Source organism: Equus asinus, chromosome 3 (assembly GCF_041296235.1).
Source record: "Equus asinus isolate D_3611 breed Donkey chromosome 3, EquAss-T2T_v2, whole genome shotgun sequence".
In the NCBI taxonomy this organism is placed as follows: domain Eukaryota; kingdom Metazoa; phylum Chordata; class Mammalia; order Perissodactyla; family Equidae; genus Equus; species Equus asinus.
The window spans coordinates 155,761,142-155,780,506 of NC_091792.1; the positions used below are offsets into that span (position 1 = coordinate 155,761,142).

Below are 19,365 nucleotides of genomic sequence, written 5' to 3' on the forward strand. Positions count from 1 at the left end.
GTACCATCATCACCTGACCTCCATAGTTTGTGATGAGAAATCCTGTAACTCAGAATCATTATTACCCGGTATGAAATGTGTCAATTTTGTCTTTCTCCTTTCCAGATTTTCCTTTAATCTTTGACTTTCAGCAGTTTGACTATGATGTGCCTAGTGCAGATTCTTGATGTTAAAAAGTTAGTCTCTCTCTCTTTGCTTAAATATCCTATATTTTCATTTATTTCTACCTTATTGCCCTTTACATCATCCAGCATTGTCATAGTCATAATAGCTGCTTCAATGTCCTTTATGCTAATTCCAACATCTGGTCCTCTTAAGATGCACCTCCACTGAGAATGGCTCACAGTTTCCTGGTTCTTTATAAGTTGAGTGGTTTTGGATTCTGTCCTGGACATTGTGAGTATTGTGTTGTACAGACTTTGGATTCTGTTGTATTCCTTTAAAAATGTATTTTTAACAAGTGATTCACTTGGCTGGATTTACACCGCGTGCTCCACCTCTCGGGCAGCACAGCACAGGAATCTCAGTCCACTCCTCTTTTCTTCTTTGCTGTCCTGCTGACAGTCTGCCCCAGGCAGGTGCTCTTTAGGGTCAGCCAGATGTTCAGGCCGAGCTTATGTGCCACGTTCGAGGTTCCCCTTTTCTAGATTTCTCAGAAGAGGAGTTGTGGCCCAGAGAATTTAGGAAGTTTGCCTATAATTTCCTGGATAGTGGCTGAACTTAAACAGCAGAACACTGAAAAATCCTGTAAACCTTTACTTTCTGTTGTTTCTCATCCTAATATCGAGCCTTTCATGGCTTAAGGAAAACTGAAGCGTCTCTTGTAATCCGCAACACAGCTGGCGCCACATAGAAGCATATCACTTTACCCTCATGTGATTGACAGTTTTAGTCCTGAGCTCCTTGCACCCCTTCATGGCATACTACCAAATCTGTTAGCATGGGGCCTCGTGGTTTTTAAATTGACGATATCCTGTCATCATCCCTTGAAAGTTTTGTCTACCTTTTCTGCCTACATCTGTGCTGCTATTTGCCTACTTGCTTGGCTCTTAGAACCCATGGTCCAGAGCATAAATATATTAGAGCTATGATTATAATGGATCTTTTGAGGAATGCAAGCTTTCTAGGGACTATTTTTAAGTCACTCAAGTTGAGGCAATTTCCTGATGACACTCAAATTCATGCAGAATGTACATAAACATCCAGTACTCAGGATGAAGTTAGTTTACTTCAAGGCAATAGAGTATAGCTTTGTTCTGGTCAAAATACCTAATAGTCACTGCCTTTTGTGGCAAACGCAGAGGAAGTCTACGTGACTATTATTAAACTCAAGGTGGAGATGGGCTGGCGTAGGATGAAGAAAACCACCCTTCTAATATGGAATGGGTATTTTGGCTTTGCTTTCTGCCTTTGGCAGGTTCGATATCTGGCATTTATTAAGAGTTTTCGAGAAAGATATTTCATTGTTAAACAATGACAGTAGCCTTGGTTATCAGGAAAGAACACATGTGAACTCAGAGAAATCTCATTTTACCTTCATGCTGCGAGAAGTTGTGCTTCCCCAGGGCAGCACCAAAGTCAACAGCTGCAAGCGGTCCATCAATTTTACCGAGAATTTGCTGAAATTTTCTATAACCCTTTTATGACTGAGTTCTGGGGCAGTTGAAGAACAGCAGAACAATTTCTACCTATCCAGGAGAAACACTTTAGGTTTGGGAATCAGGCTGACTCTGATATGTACTAGTCGTGGATCCCTGGGAAGGTAAATAACCGCTCTGAAGCTTAATTTTCTCATCTGTAAAGTGGAAAAGGAATGGAGAACCATAATGAACTGTAGTGGCTGCTCTTTTTGACTGTCCAGCATGCTTTTCAGTCCCTTTTCTTATCATAATAACACGCCTTTCCTTTGGAGAACACCTCCTCACTCCATGTGGACCCAGGGGACTGTCAATCATTGTGGTCCCACACTCACCCTCCGAGATGGGCATGTGATGTGGCTCTGCCAGCCACATGGACGCTCTTCAGCTAGACCAGTGCTCGCTCTGTGGAGTGGTCCTGTGATCCAAGCCCAGCCATTCAGAATCCCTCCCCACAATCGGAAGTGAAAGGCTCGTTCTCTTGCCCTCGTGAATCATGTTCTGTAAGAAAACAGGCCTGCGTTTGTAGGCAGCTGTTTTCCTCAGCAGTTGGTGAAGGTAAAGGTCTGTCTGTCGAAGGAAAGAAGGAAGCACAAAGTAAAGAAACAGAAAGAGAAGCAAGAGGTGGTGGAGAGATGGAACCCTGTTGGGCAGGGTCAGTACTAGGGGGAGCGAGGGAGGCACCTGGGTGCAAAGTTTAAGGTGGCGTCACTCCCAGGGTCCAGCAAGTGCACGGTGGGCATTGCTTCCTGACATTTTGCACTCTAGGCATCTTGCTTGCCTCACGCTGGTCCTGGCCCTGCTGGTGACTGTCTGAGCTTGGGTTCCTCCAGAAGCTGAAATTGAGAGAAAGAATTGAGTGCAAGCAGTTGATCAGGAGGTCACCCCAGGAAACACTTGCAACAGAAGGGGAGTGAGATGTAGAAAGGAAGGAAGTCAATGACAGGTGTTTGATGAAGCCCCTTAGCACTGTGGCACCTGGACTCACCTCCCCTGGGACCTCTGGGAGACAGTGCGGAGCATGCTTCAGGGGCAGCTGTAGGTTAGAGAAGCTGATGTTTTAATGCATGGCTCCCTGTTCCTCATTGCTACGGGGCTGCTCCCAGCAGCATGAGCTCCCCTGTACTTTGGACTTGCCTTATTCGGGGCAGAACAGAGCCCGCCAGCAGAGAGTCACAGGTGTTCACAGTGAGCAGCCTGAGGTGTGTGGACATGAAGAAGGGGACATGGGCAGGCACCACCAGTGCCACCATCTTTGCATTCTTCCAGCCCAGTGAGCCATTTGTATTCTCACCAGCGACCGGAACTGACATCCTGTTTTGCTTACATGAGATCGTGTTGGGCTCCCAGCATTTGCAGCCTGGAGAGTTCTGACCAATCAGAAACTCACACAGTCCTGGGAACTGGATACCTCTTATCATCCTTGTTTGTCTAACAGCCCAGAGTGCTGGGCAGGATTATCCTCATTATACGTATGATGAAGCGGAGGTCTGGAGAGGGCTCCACTGCTGCACACAGCCTGTTTTGTTTCCACATGTCCCTCCCAAATACAGAAGTTAGATTGAAACTAGCTTTAGTCACATGCACATTAGTGGGAAACCGTGGGGGTCAGGAGGAGTATCCGTCAGTGCCCAGCAACAATGGACATTTGGTTTGGGGAGCAACAGAGCACAGAATAAGGAGCATGGGCTTTTGAGATGGGGCGGCCTGGTCTCAGATCCTGGTCCTGCCACTCCTAGCCGTGTGAGCCTGGATGGATCGTCTAGCTTCCGCAAACTTCTGTTTCCTCTTCTGAGAAGCAGGAATGCCCAGAGTGGTCTTAGAGGTTTAATGTGACATTCGAGGGCAGAGACCGTGCAGCCCCCCGCACCAGATCTGACGTGTGGTTGGCATTTTTCAGATGCCTCCCATGTCTTCTCGAAGCCAGTGTGTCTGGGATTTTCCTGGGTGACCTGGTAGGTTCTGGAAAGGTTTGGGTAGCCACCTGGAGGGGCGTGTCAGGGAGAAGACCTGATGGTCTGAGGGTCGCCTCGCCATCTCTCACAGCACCTCAGGCTGAGGGCTGGTCTTCAGGGTGCTCCTCTGCCTCCCCCATCAGACTGTGAGACTCCCATGAGGTTGGGACTGGTCATGTCCATCTGCCCGGTCCCGTCAGCACCGGGCTCCGTGCTCTGCACTTGGTAAAGGCTCGATAAAGGCTGCCTAGGGAAGGGGTGAGTGAGAGGGGGAGAGAAGAAGGGAAGCGCCAGTTGACACAGCAGCCCGTGATGCCACAAAGTGTGGATTAGATCGCCTGGTTGCTGCGTCTCATGTCCCGCAGCTTCCCTTCCACTCAGAATAAATGCTGATCTCTTCATGCCAGCCCGCAAGCCTACAGTCCGGCTGTGCCTATTTTTCTGACACCCCTCTCTGCCTCCTCCTTCTTCCTGGTCCTTCTGCTGCAGCCCTCTTCTTGTTTCTCAAACGCACTGAACTTATTTCTAACTCGGAACCTTTACATCCGCTGTCTCCTCCACCTTGATCACTCCCTCTGGGTCTCTGCAGGGCTCACTCCTTCCGTACGGGTCTCTGCTGGGGTGTCCCATGCATGGGGTCTTCCCTGAATACCCTCCCCGCTCGACCCCACCCCAAGCGTCCCATATCCCATACGCTTCCTAATTCCCTTTGCTTCCTGGCACCCGTCACTTCCTGGGATTCCGTTACGTGTTTATTCATTTGTCCTCTTGGTTGTTAGTCTCATGCACCAGGATATAAGGTCTGTGAGGACAGCAGTGTGTCCTCATTGTTCACTCTTGTAGCCCTGGCACCTAGTACGCAGTGTAGATAGATAAAAATAGACATAGACACACACGGATGCACATATATGTATATACATATACACACACCCATTAAATAGTGTATATATATAGGGACTTATACATTTGTACCCACGCTCACCTAGCATACAAACACACACTTACACATATATGTGTACCCACCAAGCAGTGTATACACATATGTATATGCATTTACATGCGTGCACATATAGGCATCTGCATATTCACACCCACCGAGCAGTATGTTTGTGTGTGTACATATATACAGAGTATATGTGTGTTTATAGAGAGAGATATACACATATATATGATATATATGTATCAATGGATATTGCATAAGTGAATGAGAAACTTGACAATTAACCATCAACCGATGAGATTTAGTTGAACGGTTCATCCTGATCATCTCTGGGTTAGGGTCCTGAGGCGAATTTCTCCTTTTTCACCGTTGCCGCTCTAACTGCCGCCCTCCCTCTGCAGCCCTCCCCCTGCAGCCCCCACACGCTCCTCCCTGGCCCTTTGTGGAGGCAGCGGAGAGAGTGGAGGGTGAAGTCTTCCGCTCTGAGTTAACTCTGCAGTCAGCAGGGCTGAGTTATTTCCAGGGGCAGGGGGAGGATACCTTTGGGAGAACTTTCTAAGAAGTTTGCTTCCAAAGAGTCTCTCTTGGATTGGCAAGCGGGCCCTCTGCTTAAAGAACCGTGGGGTTGAAGCAAAATAAACAGAGAGTTAATTAAAATTCACGGAATAGCCAGGGGCAGTCTGCACATAAAACAGCAGAAAGTGGCACGCAGTTGTATGATAATAGCTCTTTATGTCCCTCAAAGGAAGATTCTGGATAAAATTGAACAAGAGTTGCACGAATGATGATTCCAGACTCAACACTGCCTTATTATGCAATGATCGTTATTTCCATCCCCAAGCATATTATTAACTGGCTCAATCTACATTCCAGACTTTCACATCTGCGTGTGAATTCATGCTGGGAAAAAAATAATTGATTAATAGAAGACTAACCAATTTAGTGCCTGGACTGCAACAAGTCCGTTTTGGAATTAAGTGGAGATTAGATTTTATATATAAATTTATAAGTTTGAATGTTTGGAAGCATTTGACTTAGACTTTTTTTCCCTAAAAAATTTGGCTTTTGGGAATTTGTTTTGATCTTTAAGTTGCTGGGCATCTAGGATAATGTTAGCATGGTGGAACACACAGCAGGATTTTGAGTTGAACAGTAAATGTTTATGGTAACTGCTCTGTCCGAGATTATTCTGGGAAGTTCTGATGGTGTGGTCAAGGAGCTGGACAAGGTCCCTGATGCCACAGAGCTGATGGTTTAGCCAAGGAGACAGTAAACAAACACAGATAATAAACAAACACATGATTTCAGTGATGATAATTGTTCTGTGGAAAATGTATAGAGCAGTGGCCCAGGAGGGTGGCATTGCTCTCGTTGGAGGAGAGGGCAGCAGGGCAGGCCTCTTTGAGAAGGAGTCATTTAAGCTAAGACCTAACCTCTAAGAAAGAGACAGCCTATGCAAAGATCTAGGGGAAAGAGCATCAGAGACAAGAAGGGCAGCTATGCAAAGGCCCTGTGGCAGGCACAGAGTTAGTAGTAACAGACCAGTGGCAGCAGACGTGTGGAACAGGCCCAGCCAGCACCGTGTCTGCCTGCACAAGCGGGACTCAGAAGATATGGTTGCTCTTTTTAGGAAAATGCACCAGTTAATCAGTGTATCGCACAATGGTTAGAGAGCCTCGGCTCCAAAGTCTGACAGAGCTGAGTTGCAATTCTGGCTGAAGCAGGTGACTCTTGGCAAGTTGCCTAACGTCTCTGAGCCTGTGAGCTGTTTTTCTTATGTAAGAATCATTTTTAGAATTCTTAAACACGATGCTTCTGCTGGAAGCCTTTATCGCTCATGCTGACATCTTTTATAAAGGATGGACTCTGTTTCTTTTTAATGAAATATGTATTTATTTCATATTAATTAGGTCGTGTTTTAGCTTGAGGCATGCTTTGGAGGAATCTGCTGTCTCCTGGGCATCACTTTACTAAGAGCTAAATATCACAGGCAGTGCAGGCTCCCTCATGAATGGTTTTCGAGCGTCGGCTGGAGCAAATGATCCATGACTGACCAATTGGACAGGCTTCGTTGCTCATTTGCATTTCCTGACATCTTCCCATTGTGACGTCTCATTCCATCTGCCGGGTGAGCCTCCCAGGCCTTTCCACATCTGTAAAGTGGTTCCAACGTTGCTTCACAGGAAAGGACACATTGGCAGCATTAAGGTGTCAGAAGCACCAGGGCTGGTCCCGGGGCACTTGTCCCCATGACCTCCTCCGGCGTTTCCTGACACTGTGGTCTCCCCTATGACTCCAGAGGGGACCAGTGTGTGTGTAAGCAGTGGCATTAATTTATTTATAAATCATGTGATCACCTTTTGGAATTGCCTCCAGACTCTCCTACCTCTGCTGTCAGAAAGAACCTCCATCCCCATGAAGCCCAAATTTTCCACTTCATTTGTTTATTCTTTCCTTTATTATTTAATCACAATTGCATACCTAGGATCCACTTTTATAACCCGTCAGTATCCCCCCAGTGCCCTTGGGACAAAAGCCACTGCATTAGTTTGCTGTGCTGCCAGACAAAATCCCGCAGACGGGGCCTCAGCGACGAGAGAGCCTGTTTCAGGGCTGGAGGCAGAGGTCTGGGGGCCTGGGGGGCTTTCTTCTGCGGCGTCTCTCTTTGGTTTGTAGGTGGCCTCGTCTCCCTGTGTCTTCACATCGTCTTTCCTCTGTGTACATCTATCTCCACACTTCCCTTTTATAAGGACACCAGTCATTGGATTACGGCCCACCCCAGCAACCCCATTTTAACTTTGTTATCTCTTTAAAGGCCCTGCCTTCAGATACAGTCCCACTCTGAGGTCCTGGGGGTTGGGGCTTCAACATTTGGATTTTGGGAAACACAATCAACCCACAACACCAACCTTTTAAACATGTCATCGAGGCCGTCTGACTCCTGCCGCTCGCTCGCCTTTGTTACCCCGTCTTCCTTCCGCCACCATCTCCGTGACGTCTATTGTGTGACGTCTTAGGGGAACGTTGGTGAGCACCTCATGATGCAGGCCAGGCCTCAGAGAGCAAGGGTCACTGGGACGGACAAGCTGCTTCTCAGCATCCCAAGGAGAGGCTGGCTTGGCTCAGAGCTTAGCTGGGCGCACCGTGAGGCTGTGCCCCGATCGAGGTGGGCCTCCCTGTCGTGCTGTCCCTTTTTATACGCTGCCTGGGACAAATATTTTAGAATCGAGTACCATGCAGTTTGAGCCTCTCGTGCTTGCTCTTTGGGGACTGTGAGGAAAAGCCAGATGCACAGCACCGATGGCCTTGCCGGCTTCCTGCGGACGCTGAATTCGGGTAAGAGGGGACAGGCGAGGCTGGCCCACAGAAGGGCAGCACCAACATTGGCACTGGCATAATTCTAGGTTCCCAGCATAGCTCTGGCCTCTTTGATTCTGGGGTCGTCTGTCCGCAGAGCCTGGCTTGCCTGAGCTGTAAAGGTGGCCGGTAGAATCCTGACCATCAGGGTCGCTGTAAAGATGCAGCCGGGGAGGACTTTCCTGAAGAGCCTGGTGAAGTGCTTCTCAACCGGCCTGCACATAAGGCTCCCCCAGGGAGCTTTAAAAAATACCAAGTCCCAGGCCCCCCCGGACTTCTGAGTGTGCTGGAACAGACCTGGCCAGTGTTGGGAATGTGCAGTCTGGCTGGAGACCACCGGATGCTGGTGCGGCGGAGTTCCCAGTGCATGTCGGCCCCCTTCTCTGCTGACTGGGGGTCCACTCCCCAATTTCTGATGTGTGGTGTGCTTGACACAATGCCTTTCTTATGGCAAATCACCTGAAATCCACACTAGCCAGCATTTATTTATTTGTCCCAATAAACTGTAATTCATAATGATAACATCAGTTCCTAATTGCATTAGGCTAATGAGGAATGTTAGTTGGGCGCTTGCCTTTCAGCAGCTTGGGCAGCTTTGGCCACATTGCTCATTCTCCACCTCATTAACTGTGATTTCCTGTGGGAAGGGCTCTGCGCTGCCCTGCTCAGGAGCATGGGTGTCGCTGGAGACCCACCTCCTCTGTTTTGAAGTTGAAGGTTCCCAGGACCAGAGCAGAGTGGCCTGTTGGTGAGGAGCTCTGAACATCCCTCTAGAACACCTGTTGTGAGCTCAGGAGGCGACATGCTGCTTGGTTCCAGCAGATTCCCTCAATTGTGTGATTTCCCTGGGATTTAGAGCTGGGAGGACCAGAAACCCCACCTCTTACGCGGTCAGCATGGAGGCACCGAGGACCGCCGCCACCCCCCCCCCCCCCCCCCCGCCGCCCCCCACTGCAGCCACCAAGGGCGTGGCGGGCCCGGTCCTGGAGTTCCTCCGTGGACTCCGGCTCAGGCCTGGTGCTCAAGGCCAGGGAGGGAGGGCTTCCGGCCAGTGGTGATGCCTGCAAGGGGTGGGGTGGGGCAAGGTCTGCGAGAGGGTGTTCTCCGCAGAGGGAATGGAATATGCTCGTCCCGGGAGTCGAGGGCCAAGGTGACAAGTTCACATGCATGAGCCCCTGAAAGTTCGGGGGTTGATAGGGAACCAGGCCAGTGTGGCCTCTGCCCCGTGTGCCTGGGTTCTGACGGTCAGACAGCACACCAGGCTTTATAATGCAGCGTAGGAAGCAGGGCAGCAGCAGTAGGGGCCCTGGGAGCGCACGGGGAGGCTCTGAATGCAGCCTCCAAATGCAAAGGGAAGCTTCCTAAAGGGGGTGATGAGTGGGCAGTCAGAGGGCGCGGGCGAGAGGGCCAGAGCCGGCCCAGGCGAGAAGGGCAGAAGGTCGTGGAGGTGGAGAAGCACTTCACAGAATTCTAGAGGGTTTCAGACAGTTGACATGAAGGGGGCGTGTGTGTGTGGTGTGTGATATGTGTATATGTCTGTAGCGTGTGTATTTGTGGGTGTGATGTGTGTCTTGTTTGTGTGTATGTATGCATGTGCACACACGTGTCAGGGGTGACGTAGGCACAGAGGGCTTTGAATACCATGATCCAGACCTTGAACGTTTCCTGAGACTGAAGGAAAGCCCTGGAAGGGCTTCAGGTCTTTCATTTTTCACAAGTTCCCACCTGAGAGAAGGCCATCTGCAGAGCCCAGAGCAGAGGTGGGGCCGACGGGGTGGGAAGCGATTACAATGAAACTTTCCTGTGTCTGAAATTTCAAGCATTAAACTCTGGATACCGGAAGTCAGTCTGGTCGGAGGGCCTCAGGTGGAGAGGCCAGAGCCCTGGGACTGGGCTGGCTGTGGGATCCTGGGCAGCACGGACGTGGGCCGGCGTTTATGTGGGAGTCGAGTGCCCCCAGCGCCTCCTCCCTCTCTAGGGCTCAGGGCTGGATTCCAGGCGCCCAGCACGCCACCAGCCCACGTCGACTGGGCACCTGTGTGGGCCACATGCTCTGCTGGGCTCCTTCCGCTTGCTCCGTGGAGACCCCACTGTAGGCTGGGAGGGACAGTCCTGAAACCCATTTCCCGGTGTGGGAGAGTGAGGACCACCGCGTGCTTGCTGAGTGGTTGGCAACGGTGGATGGCCATGATGGACATGTACAGGCTCTTCAGTTTCCTGTGGCTGCGTAACAGAGAACCAGGCTGAGTGGCTTGCAGCCGCAGAAGTTTGTTCTCTCTTGGTTCTGGAGGCCCGAGGGGAGAGTCTGCCGCAGTCCTCTCTCCTTGCTTCCAGGGTGTCAGCAGTCCTCGGCGGCCCTTGGCTGGTGGACGCGTTGTCTCTCCCAGCCCTGCCTCCCCCGTCACACAGCCTCTCCTCTGAGCGTGTCTTCTCCCTTCTTTTCTCTTACTGTAAAGACACTGCTTGCATTTAGAACCCGCCCTAATCCAGGATGACCTCATCTTGAGATCCTTAACTTAGTGACCGGTCTGCAAAGACCCTTTTTCCAGATAAGGTCACCTTCCCAGGCTCTGGAGGTCAGGACGTGGACACATCTTTTTGAGGATAGCCTTTCAACCATCACTACATCCTGCCCTTCTCCTCTCTGGTTTTCCCCATGCCATTCCCCATGCCTCTGTCATCTTGCCTGATGCAAAGCCGCAGGGCTGCTCCCAAGTGTCCCCACGTCCTTGGTTCTGCAGCATGAGGAGCTCGATTCAAGCCACCTGACAGATCAGTAGAAATGCTGCCCTAGCTGCCCAGGCCTGTTTGGCTTCAGCCGTGGGGGCAGAAACGTCTATGACCCTGTGTCCTGGGAAACAGACACCCCCACAGCACCTCTGCTCTTCTTCAGATGCATCCTTAGTGATGGTTAAGATGACGGCGGTAATAATCATGATAGCTGCCGTTTGCTGGGAGCCCTCTGTCTCAGGAGCATTATATGTGGATAATCCTATGAGAAGCCAAGAAAAATCACCTCCATTCATCACCTACAACCTGCCAGCACCATACCACACCCTTCACAGACATTCCCTCCCATGTCCTCATGACAGCTCTTGGAGGAAGAACACATCACTGCCATTTTACTGATGAGTAGACTGAGGCTCAGAGAGGGTGAGTGACTTACCCATGGTCACACTGCAAAGAGCTGGAATATAAGCCCTGGTCAGAGTGACCCCAGAGTTCAAACTTTTTCTTTGTCTCTGTGACTTCTCAGCAAACCCGCATCTCTACCCAGTGCATTAGACTTGTCTTAGGTTTGTTTGTTCTTTTTCATTTTAGCCTCTCTGTCTCCTGGTCAGATTGATTCAGCTATTGCTTCCAGCCTCGCTTGGCCAATGAGGAAGCAGGACCAGAGGGGCAGGGTTATCGCGTGGCCCCATCGCTGGTCTGCAAGAGGGCCAGGGGCAGAGTGCAGCTCTCCTGACCTGGATGCAGCCTTCTTAGCTCTGTATTCCTGAGAAACCTAGACAATAGATCCAAGCCTTCGGTCTACGGAGGAGGAAGGAATCAAGGCCTAGCCACACGCGTTCATCTGCGTAGAGCTGCCAAAACCCCAGCCCTCGACCTCTCTTTGTTTACTCATAAACCGGAACTTCCCATCTGTGTCCAACCTGCTGTACCAACCACCCTTCCTCATCTTGTGCCAACGTCAGACTTCCAAGCTCTATTCAAATCATGAGCTCTGCCTTGAAAGCCGGAGTTCTAATTCAATGTTGGCGAGTCTCTTGCAATTGCTGGGGTGACTGTCACCCTACACCTCCCCCTCCCTGGGAGGTGAGAGCCATCTCTGGACACCTTTGCGCGTTGTAAGGGATGAGAGTCAAAGAGGTCTTTATCTGCCGGGACTCAGAACCGGGGACGTTGCACAGATGCCATCCCATCACAGCCTAAGCTTTTAGAGATGATGCAGCCGGCTGGACTCCAGGCCTCCCGGTCCTGGCAGAGGCAGTGTCTGCTGAACGTCTCTTCTGAGAGGACAAATGAGAAGTGAGAGAGATGAGAAGTCCTCATTAGTGGAATGATCCGCCCCCTGCACGTCGGCCTGCGGACACAGGTCTCTGGGACTGGTGCCCAGGGCTCCAGAGGTCTCTGCTAGGATTCCACAAAGCCAGCACACCTTTGCCTCCTGGCATTTTATTTGTTTAGGTTCACTGGAAAAGGAAGTTCCGAGGGCCTCCAAACTCATGCCACTGATTTTATTGCCTGGAAAAACATCCTTCTGTAGTTTTCATGAAATGTGCGATTGAAGACATTAAGATCCAGGTGACATTACCGTCCCCTAATACGTGGTAACTCCCACCTCCTTGGTCTTTGGTCTCCTGTAGTTTGCCCCCCGTGGTGCAGAGTGGGTTTTGCTAACTCAGTTCAGACAGAGGCTGAGACTGAGGCTCAGAGAGGCAGCAAGAAACACAGCTGGAGTGGAATTCAGGCTTTTTAGCGGGGCCTTCTCCCGCCTGCCCTGTGCTAGGGTGGAAGCGCGTGTGTGGAAGGCACTGGCTGGGGGCGGGGAGCCTGGGTTTGAGTCCTGAGACCTGAGGAAGCTCTGCTCCTTTCTGTGCCTCTCTCCCTTTGCCTGTCAAGTGAGGACAAAATAGCAGCTGCCCGGTGGCACAGTGGTTAAGTTTGCGTGTTCTACTTCAGCGGCCCAGGTCTGTGGGTTCGGATCCTGGGTGCGGACATGGCAGCACTTATCAAGCTACACTGTGGCAGGCATCCCACAGTTAAAGTAGAGGAAGATGGGCATGGATGTTAGCTCAGGGCCAGTCTTCCTCAGCAAAAAGAGGAGGATTGGCAACAGACATTAGCTCAGGGCTAATCGTCCTCAAAAAAAAAAAAAAACAAAACAAAAGAAAGAAATATTAGCTACCTGGACCGTGTTGGATAGTGTCCTCCCAAATTCATGTTCCCCTGGAGCCTCTGAATGTGACCTTATTTGGAAATAGGGTCTTTGCAGATGTAATTGGTTAAGATGAGGCCACACTGGATTAGGGTGGCCTTACCTCCACTGTGACTGGTGTTCTTAGGAGAAATGTGGCACAGAGGCACAGAGGGGAGAAGGCCATGTGACAATGGATGCAGAGATTGAAATGCTGCAGCCACAAGCCCAGGAAGGCCAAGGATGGATTGCGGCCACCAGAAACTAGAAGAGGCAGGAAGGACCCTCCCCTAGAGCCTTCGGGGGGAGCGTGGCCCTGCTGACACCTTCATTTTGGGCTTCTGGCCCCTGGAGCTGTGAGACAACAAATTTCTGTTGTTTCAACCCGCCCTGTTGGAGGTACTTTGTTGTGGCAGCGGAGGAAACCAAGACAGTGTGTCATCGGCTGGCTGGGAAGACTGGGTCTTGCCGTCCTCACTAAGAGTTCATGTTACACAGGGCATCTTCGCCCTGCTCACTTTTTCCAGCCATACTGTGCACTGGGGCTCTGCCGCCTCCTTCCTAATGTCCTCTTTCCCTGGAAGCCTCTTCCTTTGCCCTTGTTGTCTTTGCATCCTTTCGTGCTCCCCCTCTGCCGTTAATTCCTCCAGAGAGCGGACTCTGACATTCCGTCCTCCCAGCCTGCCGCCCGCCGCCCCTCCTAAGGGAGTCACTCAGAAGTCAGACATCTGGGTTTGCATCTCCGCCCTGCCGCTTAGGGACTTGGTGAGCTCTGGGCGGGTTAATTAGTGTACTTGGGGCTACAGCTTCCTCGAGGCTTTATTCCTAGGGTTCTTGCGGGGATTAAGGGAGACAATCAAGGAGACAGTTTGCTCTGTGTCTGGCCCACGGTAAAGCTCTCAGGACATGGGGCTGTCAGCACTGCTCTTTCCACCTCTCCTTTGCTCCCCTAGTGCCCACGGGCCTTAGCTTGTGTTTCCTCGGGCACAGGCTCCGAGGCAAGGATTTGAGTACAGGGCACGGGAGAGGGGAAGAAGGCACAGGTGGATTGGGAAGTGAGTTAGGGAAGCAAAGGCAGGAAGACTGCCAGGAAAGGGTGTGCCATCAGCCAGTTACCCCGGGGGCAGACTCTGCAACCTGGGAGCTCTGGGAGCCTCAGACTTACCCCACTGGATGGACAAGGGGCTGGGGTGTAGATGCCACAACTGCCAGCGTGGGTCGAGGGCTGCTCCTGGAGCCTTAATTCCCTGGCACTGCCGGCTGGTCTGTTGCATGGGCAGGAAAGTGGGCTCTGCTGACAGCGAGAGTCCAGGTGAAGAAACGCAGCGTTGGCAGCTGGCAGGTGTGCACTGAAGTTGGGAGGCCAGGGCATGCGGGGAGCTCCGACGCCGTGTAGCTCAGAGTCGTAGACTCTGAGTTGGTGCATTTGTCTGCTTTCCTCCCAGGCTGTGAGGTCCTTGAGGGAAGGGCTGACGTATCTCCCGTATCTGCAGCTCCCTGCTCAGCTCTTCGTACGTACTCAATGTTAATAATAATACTGGATAAACAGGTGAATCTGGTCCAACTCCTCTGGTTTCCAGATGTGGAGAGGTTGTGGCATGGCAAGAGCTGCTCCCCAGCAAGTTTTCTGAACAGAGACTTGAACCCCGGGGTAGAAATGCAGTGGGGGTTGACTTTTTTTTAATGTTGGCCTGAATGTTCTCCCGTTTGGCTGTCGCTCAGGTATGCATCGTGCAGAAGCGAGACACTAAGAAAATGTACGCGATGAAGTACATGAACAAGCAGAAGTGCATCGAGAGGGATGAAGTTCGGAACGTCTTCCGGGAACTCCAGATCATGCAGGGGCTGGAGCATCCTTTCCTAGTCAATCTGTGGTGAGTGATTCCACCGGGCTCCTGCGAGATCCGTCGTGCAGCTAAATGCAGAGCCGGCTGTGCTGGAAGGAATCTTCTGTGTTGTAAAGTGAACGGAGTGAAATTTTCTGGGTTCAAATATTCTTTTCGGTTTTTTGTAGAGTACATTTGCTGATGAAATCATCAAGCATATGCTAAATTTTAATTCTGTTGTCTTACCTGATGAATCAGAGTTGAAAATAGAAGAGAAGGGTGTTTTTGGTATCTGAGAACATGTCTTGTAAGAGAATGCCAAATAGAGTCTTCTAAGGGGAGTTCAACTTTTTAGAAAGTCACATCTGTAGTGTTGGTGGCAAGAAGGACTCAGGATGGCTGCCCAGCATGGACATGCTGAATTCCAAGTTCTGCATCCCACCCACAAGGCCTGCCATGATCCATGTTCCAGAACTTTCTCTCTGTACCATCCCTGGATATTATCTCTGCTTTAAATGCCACCCTGCTGATGGTTCCCTGCCTCGGTGCCTTTGCACATGACATCTCCTCTTCCTGAAACTTACCCCTCCCCCGGCTCCCCTAGTTTCCTCTAACCAAATCCTGTGCAATCCTTTTGTCCAGCTTACGAGGCACTTAGTTCCGGAGCCTTCACTGACCTGCAGGCTGGGTGAGCACCCCTCACCTCTCTGCCTTGACCTGTGCTTGACCCACCAGCGCAGCCTTTACGAGTGAACCCAAATTATTGGTTTACTTTCTGTCCTTTCTAAGAAATCACTTGCTCCTTGAAAGCAGGGGCTGTTTCTTGGCTCTTTGTTTCTGAGAGGCTAACACAGTCTCAGACATGTTGGAGGCACTTACTCAGTGTTTCCTGAGCTGGATTTTTGTTGAAGGGGAGAGCACAGGCTGTTCTAGGAAATAAGTTCTGTTTCATCCTGCATCTCAGTTGACAGATCATTGATCTTAAGAGCATCAAAGGTGACCCTGGATGGGAAAGTCTAGTCCAGCCTATATACTCCTAAAACCACCAACTATTTCAATTGTTCTTTATACTCAGAAGTACTCCCGACGTTGGTGATAGAACAAGGAGGAGCGAGGATTGTCCTGTTTGAGAAAATCAAGGTGTGCCAGGCAGATGCCAAAGACTTGGGCATTTCCAGGGGGAAAACCCATGCTATGTCTTATATGCTGGAGTCTGAGTAGCAGGTGCAAGGTCCTCGTGTCCCCAGGCACCATCCAAACTCTTCATCTGTTTGGGGAAAATAAACCCCTTCATGTTTTGATCGCTGTACAAGGGAATTTTTTAAAAGCAAATTTCTAATCTAAAAAGCAACATACATTCATTACTAAATACAGAAATGAAATACTTAGGAAGGCAACAATTGTCCAGAATCCGACCACCTCTAGATTATATTTTGGTGTATGATTCTTTTCGTACTTCTTTTCTCATATCAGTATGACTGTGTCTGTCGTTGATACTGAAAATGTGCAGAACAATTTTGTGTTTCGCCTTTTTACGTTACTAGTCTGGTAGGAGCATTATCTCCTCTTGCAAACTCCTGCAGATCACTTTTAACGGCTGCATAACCTTCCGCTGTGGAAACGTTTAGTAATATCTGTCCTTTATCCTGTCGTGTAGGTTATTTAGGGCAGTTTCTAATGATCTTGCTGATGTAAATAATGCTGAGATGAGCGTCTCTGAGCTTGAACTTTTTCAGGGGGCTCCTTAGAGTGGCCGGCGGGGCTGGGATGCACGTCTGGGTGTGAAGCCTGTTGGAGGAGGGGTGCGGTGTGGGAGCAGCCCATTCTCAGGCACCAGTTTTCAGTGCTGTCTTCTTGGTCTCCAAGATGCCAACAGATTAGTGACGGATGCCCGTTGATTACATGAGAGCGCTAGGTAGATAAAACTGTGCACGTTGGCCTGGGATAGCATTAAGGTCCCATCATAAAGCAGAAGGGGTGAACCTGCCGCTGGATTTTGGACTCGCCTTTCAAACTCCCTGACTTCAATTTCCTTGCCTGTTCATAGCGATGGTAATGCTGTTTACTGCTAGGACTGTTCTGACAATTAACTAGGAGGAAAAGAAATAGAAGTATATTTTCTATAAATTCACTCTTAGAGGTTGTATATATATATGTGTGTGTGTGCTTATATATGATAATAGATGGATGATAGATAGAGAGAGAGATAGATAATGCCCCTTGAGGCTCTAAGTGAAAAGGAGTCTTCCTTGATCCATTGGTCAGAACTGAGTACCTTGCATACTGTGTGGCTCAGGTGACATAGCCATATTTAGTTCTGGGGGCAGAGACTTAAGCTTCCTTCAGCACAGAAGGGAGTTTCTTGGGTTTTATAACTAAAAAGTCTAGAATTCCAGCTGACTCTCTCTATCTCCTGCTTTCCTGTGTATCATCTTTATTTTCAAGCCACGACTCACGCTGACGGCTGATTGCTTCAATTCCTCCTTCTAGCTGAACAGCCCAACAGAGGCTGAAGGTCAGGGGTGGCCGTGATTGACCTGACTCAGCTCCCATGCCCATTCCTGAAGCAGTGGAGGAGGGGCAGGAGGTTGGTCCCACCTGCGTCTCAGGAGCCGAGATGGAGATCTGCACAGGGAGGTTGGGAGCTGGTTCCAGAAAGTGGTACCTGCTGCCCGTATGTTAGATCCTGGTCTTTATAACTGCCGTCTTCATGACAGCCCTGCAGCGTGAGGGTTTGGGGCCTTCGAGGGCGAGCAGGGCTCAAGGCAATTTATTACCTTGCCTGAATCAACTGAATTGCAATTCAAACTCCAGATCATCCCAGCATGCCCTCGGGTTTCAGTTCTTGTAGGGAAATGAGCACTAACATTTACTGAGTACTTAGTCAGCTTTAATCCTCCTCACAGGCTCTTTACTTTCCTGCTGTTGTGCTAATATTACTATCCCCATTTTACGGATGGGGTAACTGAGTCACACCGCCAGTAAGTGGAGGAGAGGGGACTTGAACCCAGGCTGTCTGACTTCATGGCTCACACTTGCAGTGCCCCTACCACAGCTGCTGGGAGAGGCCAGGCCCTTCCCTGCTTGGCTCGCCTCACGCCCTCCCTCCCTGCTTGGGGCCGTCCCACTGGGCTTCAGCTCCCGCCTGTCTCGAGCCTGCTGGAAGGGAGCATGGTGTCAAATTGCTCCCTGGGTTCTTAAGGACACCAACGCTTTATATGAATCGCATCCTCTTTTCATCTCATTACGCACAGGGTGGATTATCACAGCCTTGAAGTCCTGGCTGCCCCTCCTCATTCTTCTTTTCTGCTGACGTGCTCTATAACGGGTGCAGGCGAAGGCCAGGCATTGATTAGTCTTCATGACAAGTTTGCCTCTAGAGAATGAACGATGTGTGCTCCTAGCCTGGGGTGATCCAAGCTGAGTGGTCATGTGCAATATTTCCGCCTGCTCTGGAGCAAGGCTGCCTTGCTCTCTGGGGCTTGAGCTGACCAGGTCAAAGGAAGAGGGAATGACAAATACACCCCAGAGAGCGAGGGCGGTGCCTTAGTGGAGCCCCGGAGAGTGGAAGGGAGCAAAGAGGAGGGGAGGGATGTGGGGAGAGTGTGTCAACCCTCCGGCCCTGAGGTCTGATCTCCCAGGTCCTCATTCCAGCTCTGCCTCTTGCAGGCTGTGAGGCTGCTGTGGGCTGAATTGTGCCCCCAGCCCCATTCATATATGGAGCCCTGACCCCAATGTGACCATATCTGGAGATAGGGCCTTTAGGTTATTAAGATAGTTATTAAGGTTAAATGAGGTCATTCCAGTGGGGCCTTGGTCTGAAAGGACTGTAACCTTATAAGAAGGTGGAGAGAGTCTCTGCCATGGGAGGACACAGCAAGAAGACAGCCGTCTGTGACCTAGCGGGAAGGCCCTTACAGAACCCGCCCGTGCTGGCCCCTGATCTCAGGCTTTCAGCCTCCGGAACTGTGAGAAAGTAAACTTCTGTTGTTTACACGCCCCGGGCTGTGGTATTTCGTTTTGGCGGCCGGGCAGGCTAATACAGAGGCCTTGAGAGCGAATCAATTCCCCTCTCAGTGTCTCAGTTTCCTTATTTGTATGATGGAAGAGTTGCTATTAGGACCAGATAGGGCAACACATAACAAGTGCCCATGAGCTGGGGCATGACGTCAGCACTGGACCATAGACCTCCGCTGGTGCTGATAGCGTGGCATTGGTCCTTCAAGTCAGCCTCTGGTGGGTGGGCTGCTTACGTGTTCGCTCAGCATCTTTCTAGCAGTGGCCATGAGGACATGCTGACTTCTGGAAGATGAGTCTTGAGTGTTTAGTACTAGATTTTTATCCTAATTAAATGGTAGTGGGTAGGTAGTTCACTTGTGTTTTCAGATTGTATTTTCAAAATCTGTTTATACTTACTTGATTGGCTATATTTATTAGACCAGCTGTTAAAATATTATGTTTAAAATGGGGCGGAGGAAGTCATCTACCCTCATTTACTGCTGAAGCAGCTGGGAAAGAACACCTGGCGGGATCGCATGAGAACCGATACTTGCGATCAGCTTAAACAGTTCTCATGGCAAGTGTATGTTTCTACAACCTTCCTTGAGTAGCGATGGACTGAGTCAAGACATAGATCGCTACGTACCACTCTAAGACAAGAAAGAACCGTGTGAATTGGTGACTAATTTTCTGTTAAGTGTTGAGACCTTTGATTAAGGTGAAACTACATGAG

General features: G+C 50.2%; 1 protein-coding gene across 1 annotated transcript in view; it reads left to right on the forward strand.

Moving 5' to 3' along the window:
• The window catches only part of STK32B (serine/threonine kinase 32B), a 331,012-nt gene that overhangs the window by 85,909 nt on the left and 225,738 nt on the right, over window positions 1-19,365 (forward strand). The window contains exon 3 of the mRNA XM_044767851.2: window positions 14,530-14,681. Within this exon, the coding sequence (XP_044623786.2) occupies window positions 14,530-14,681 (152 nt within the window). The remainder of the gene's footprint in view (window positions 1-14,529; window positions 14,682-19,365) is intronic.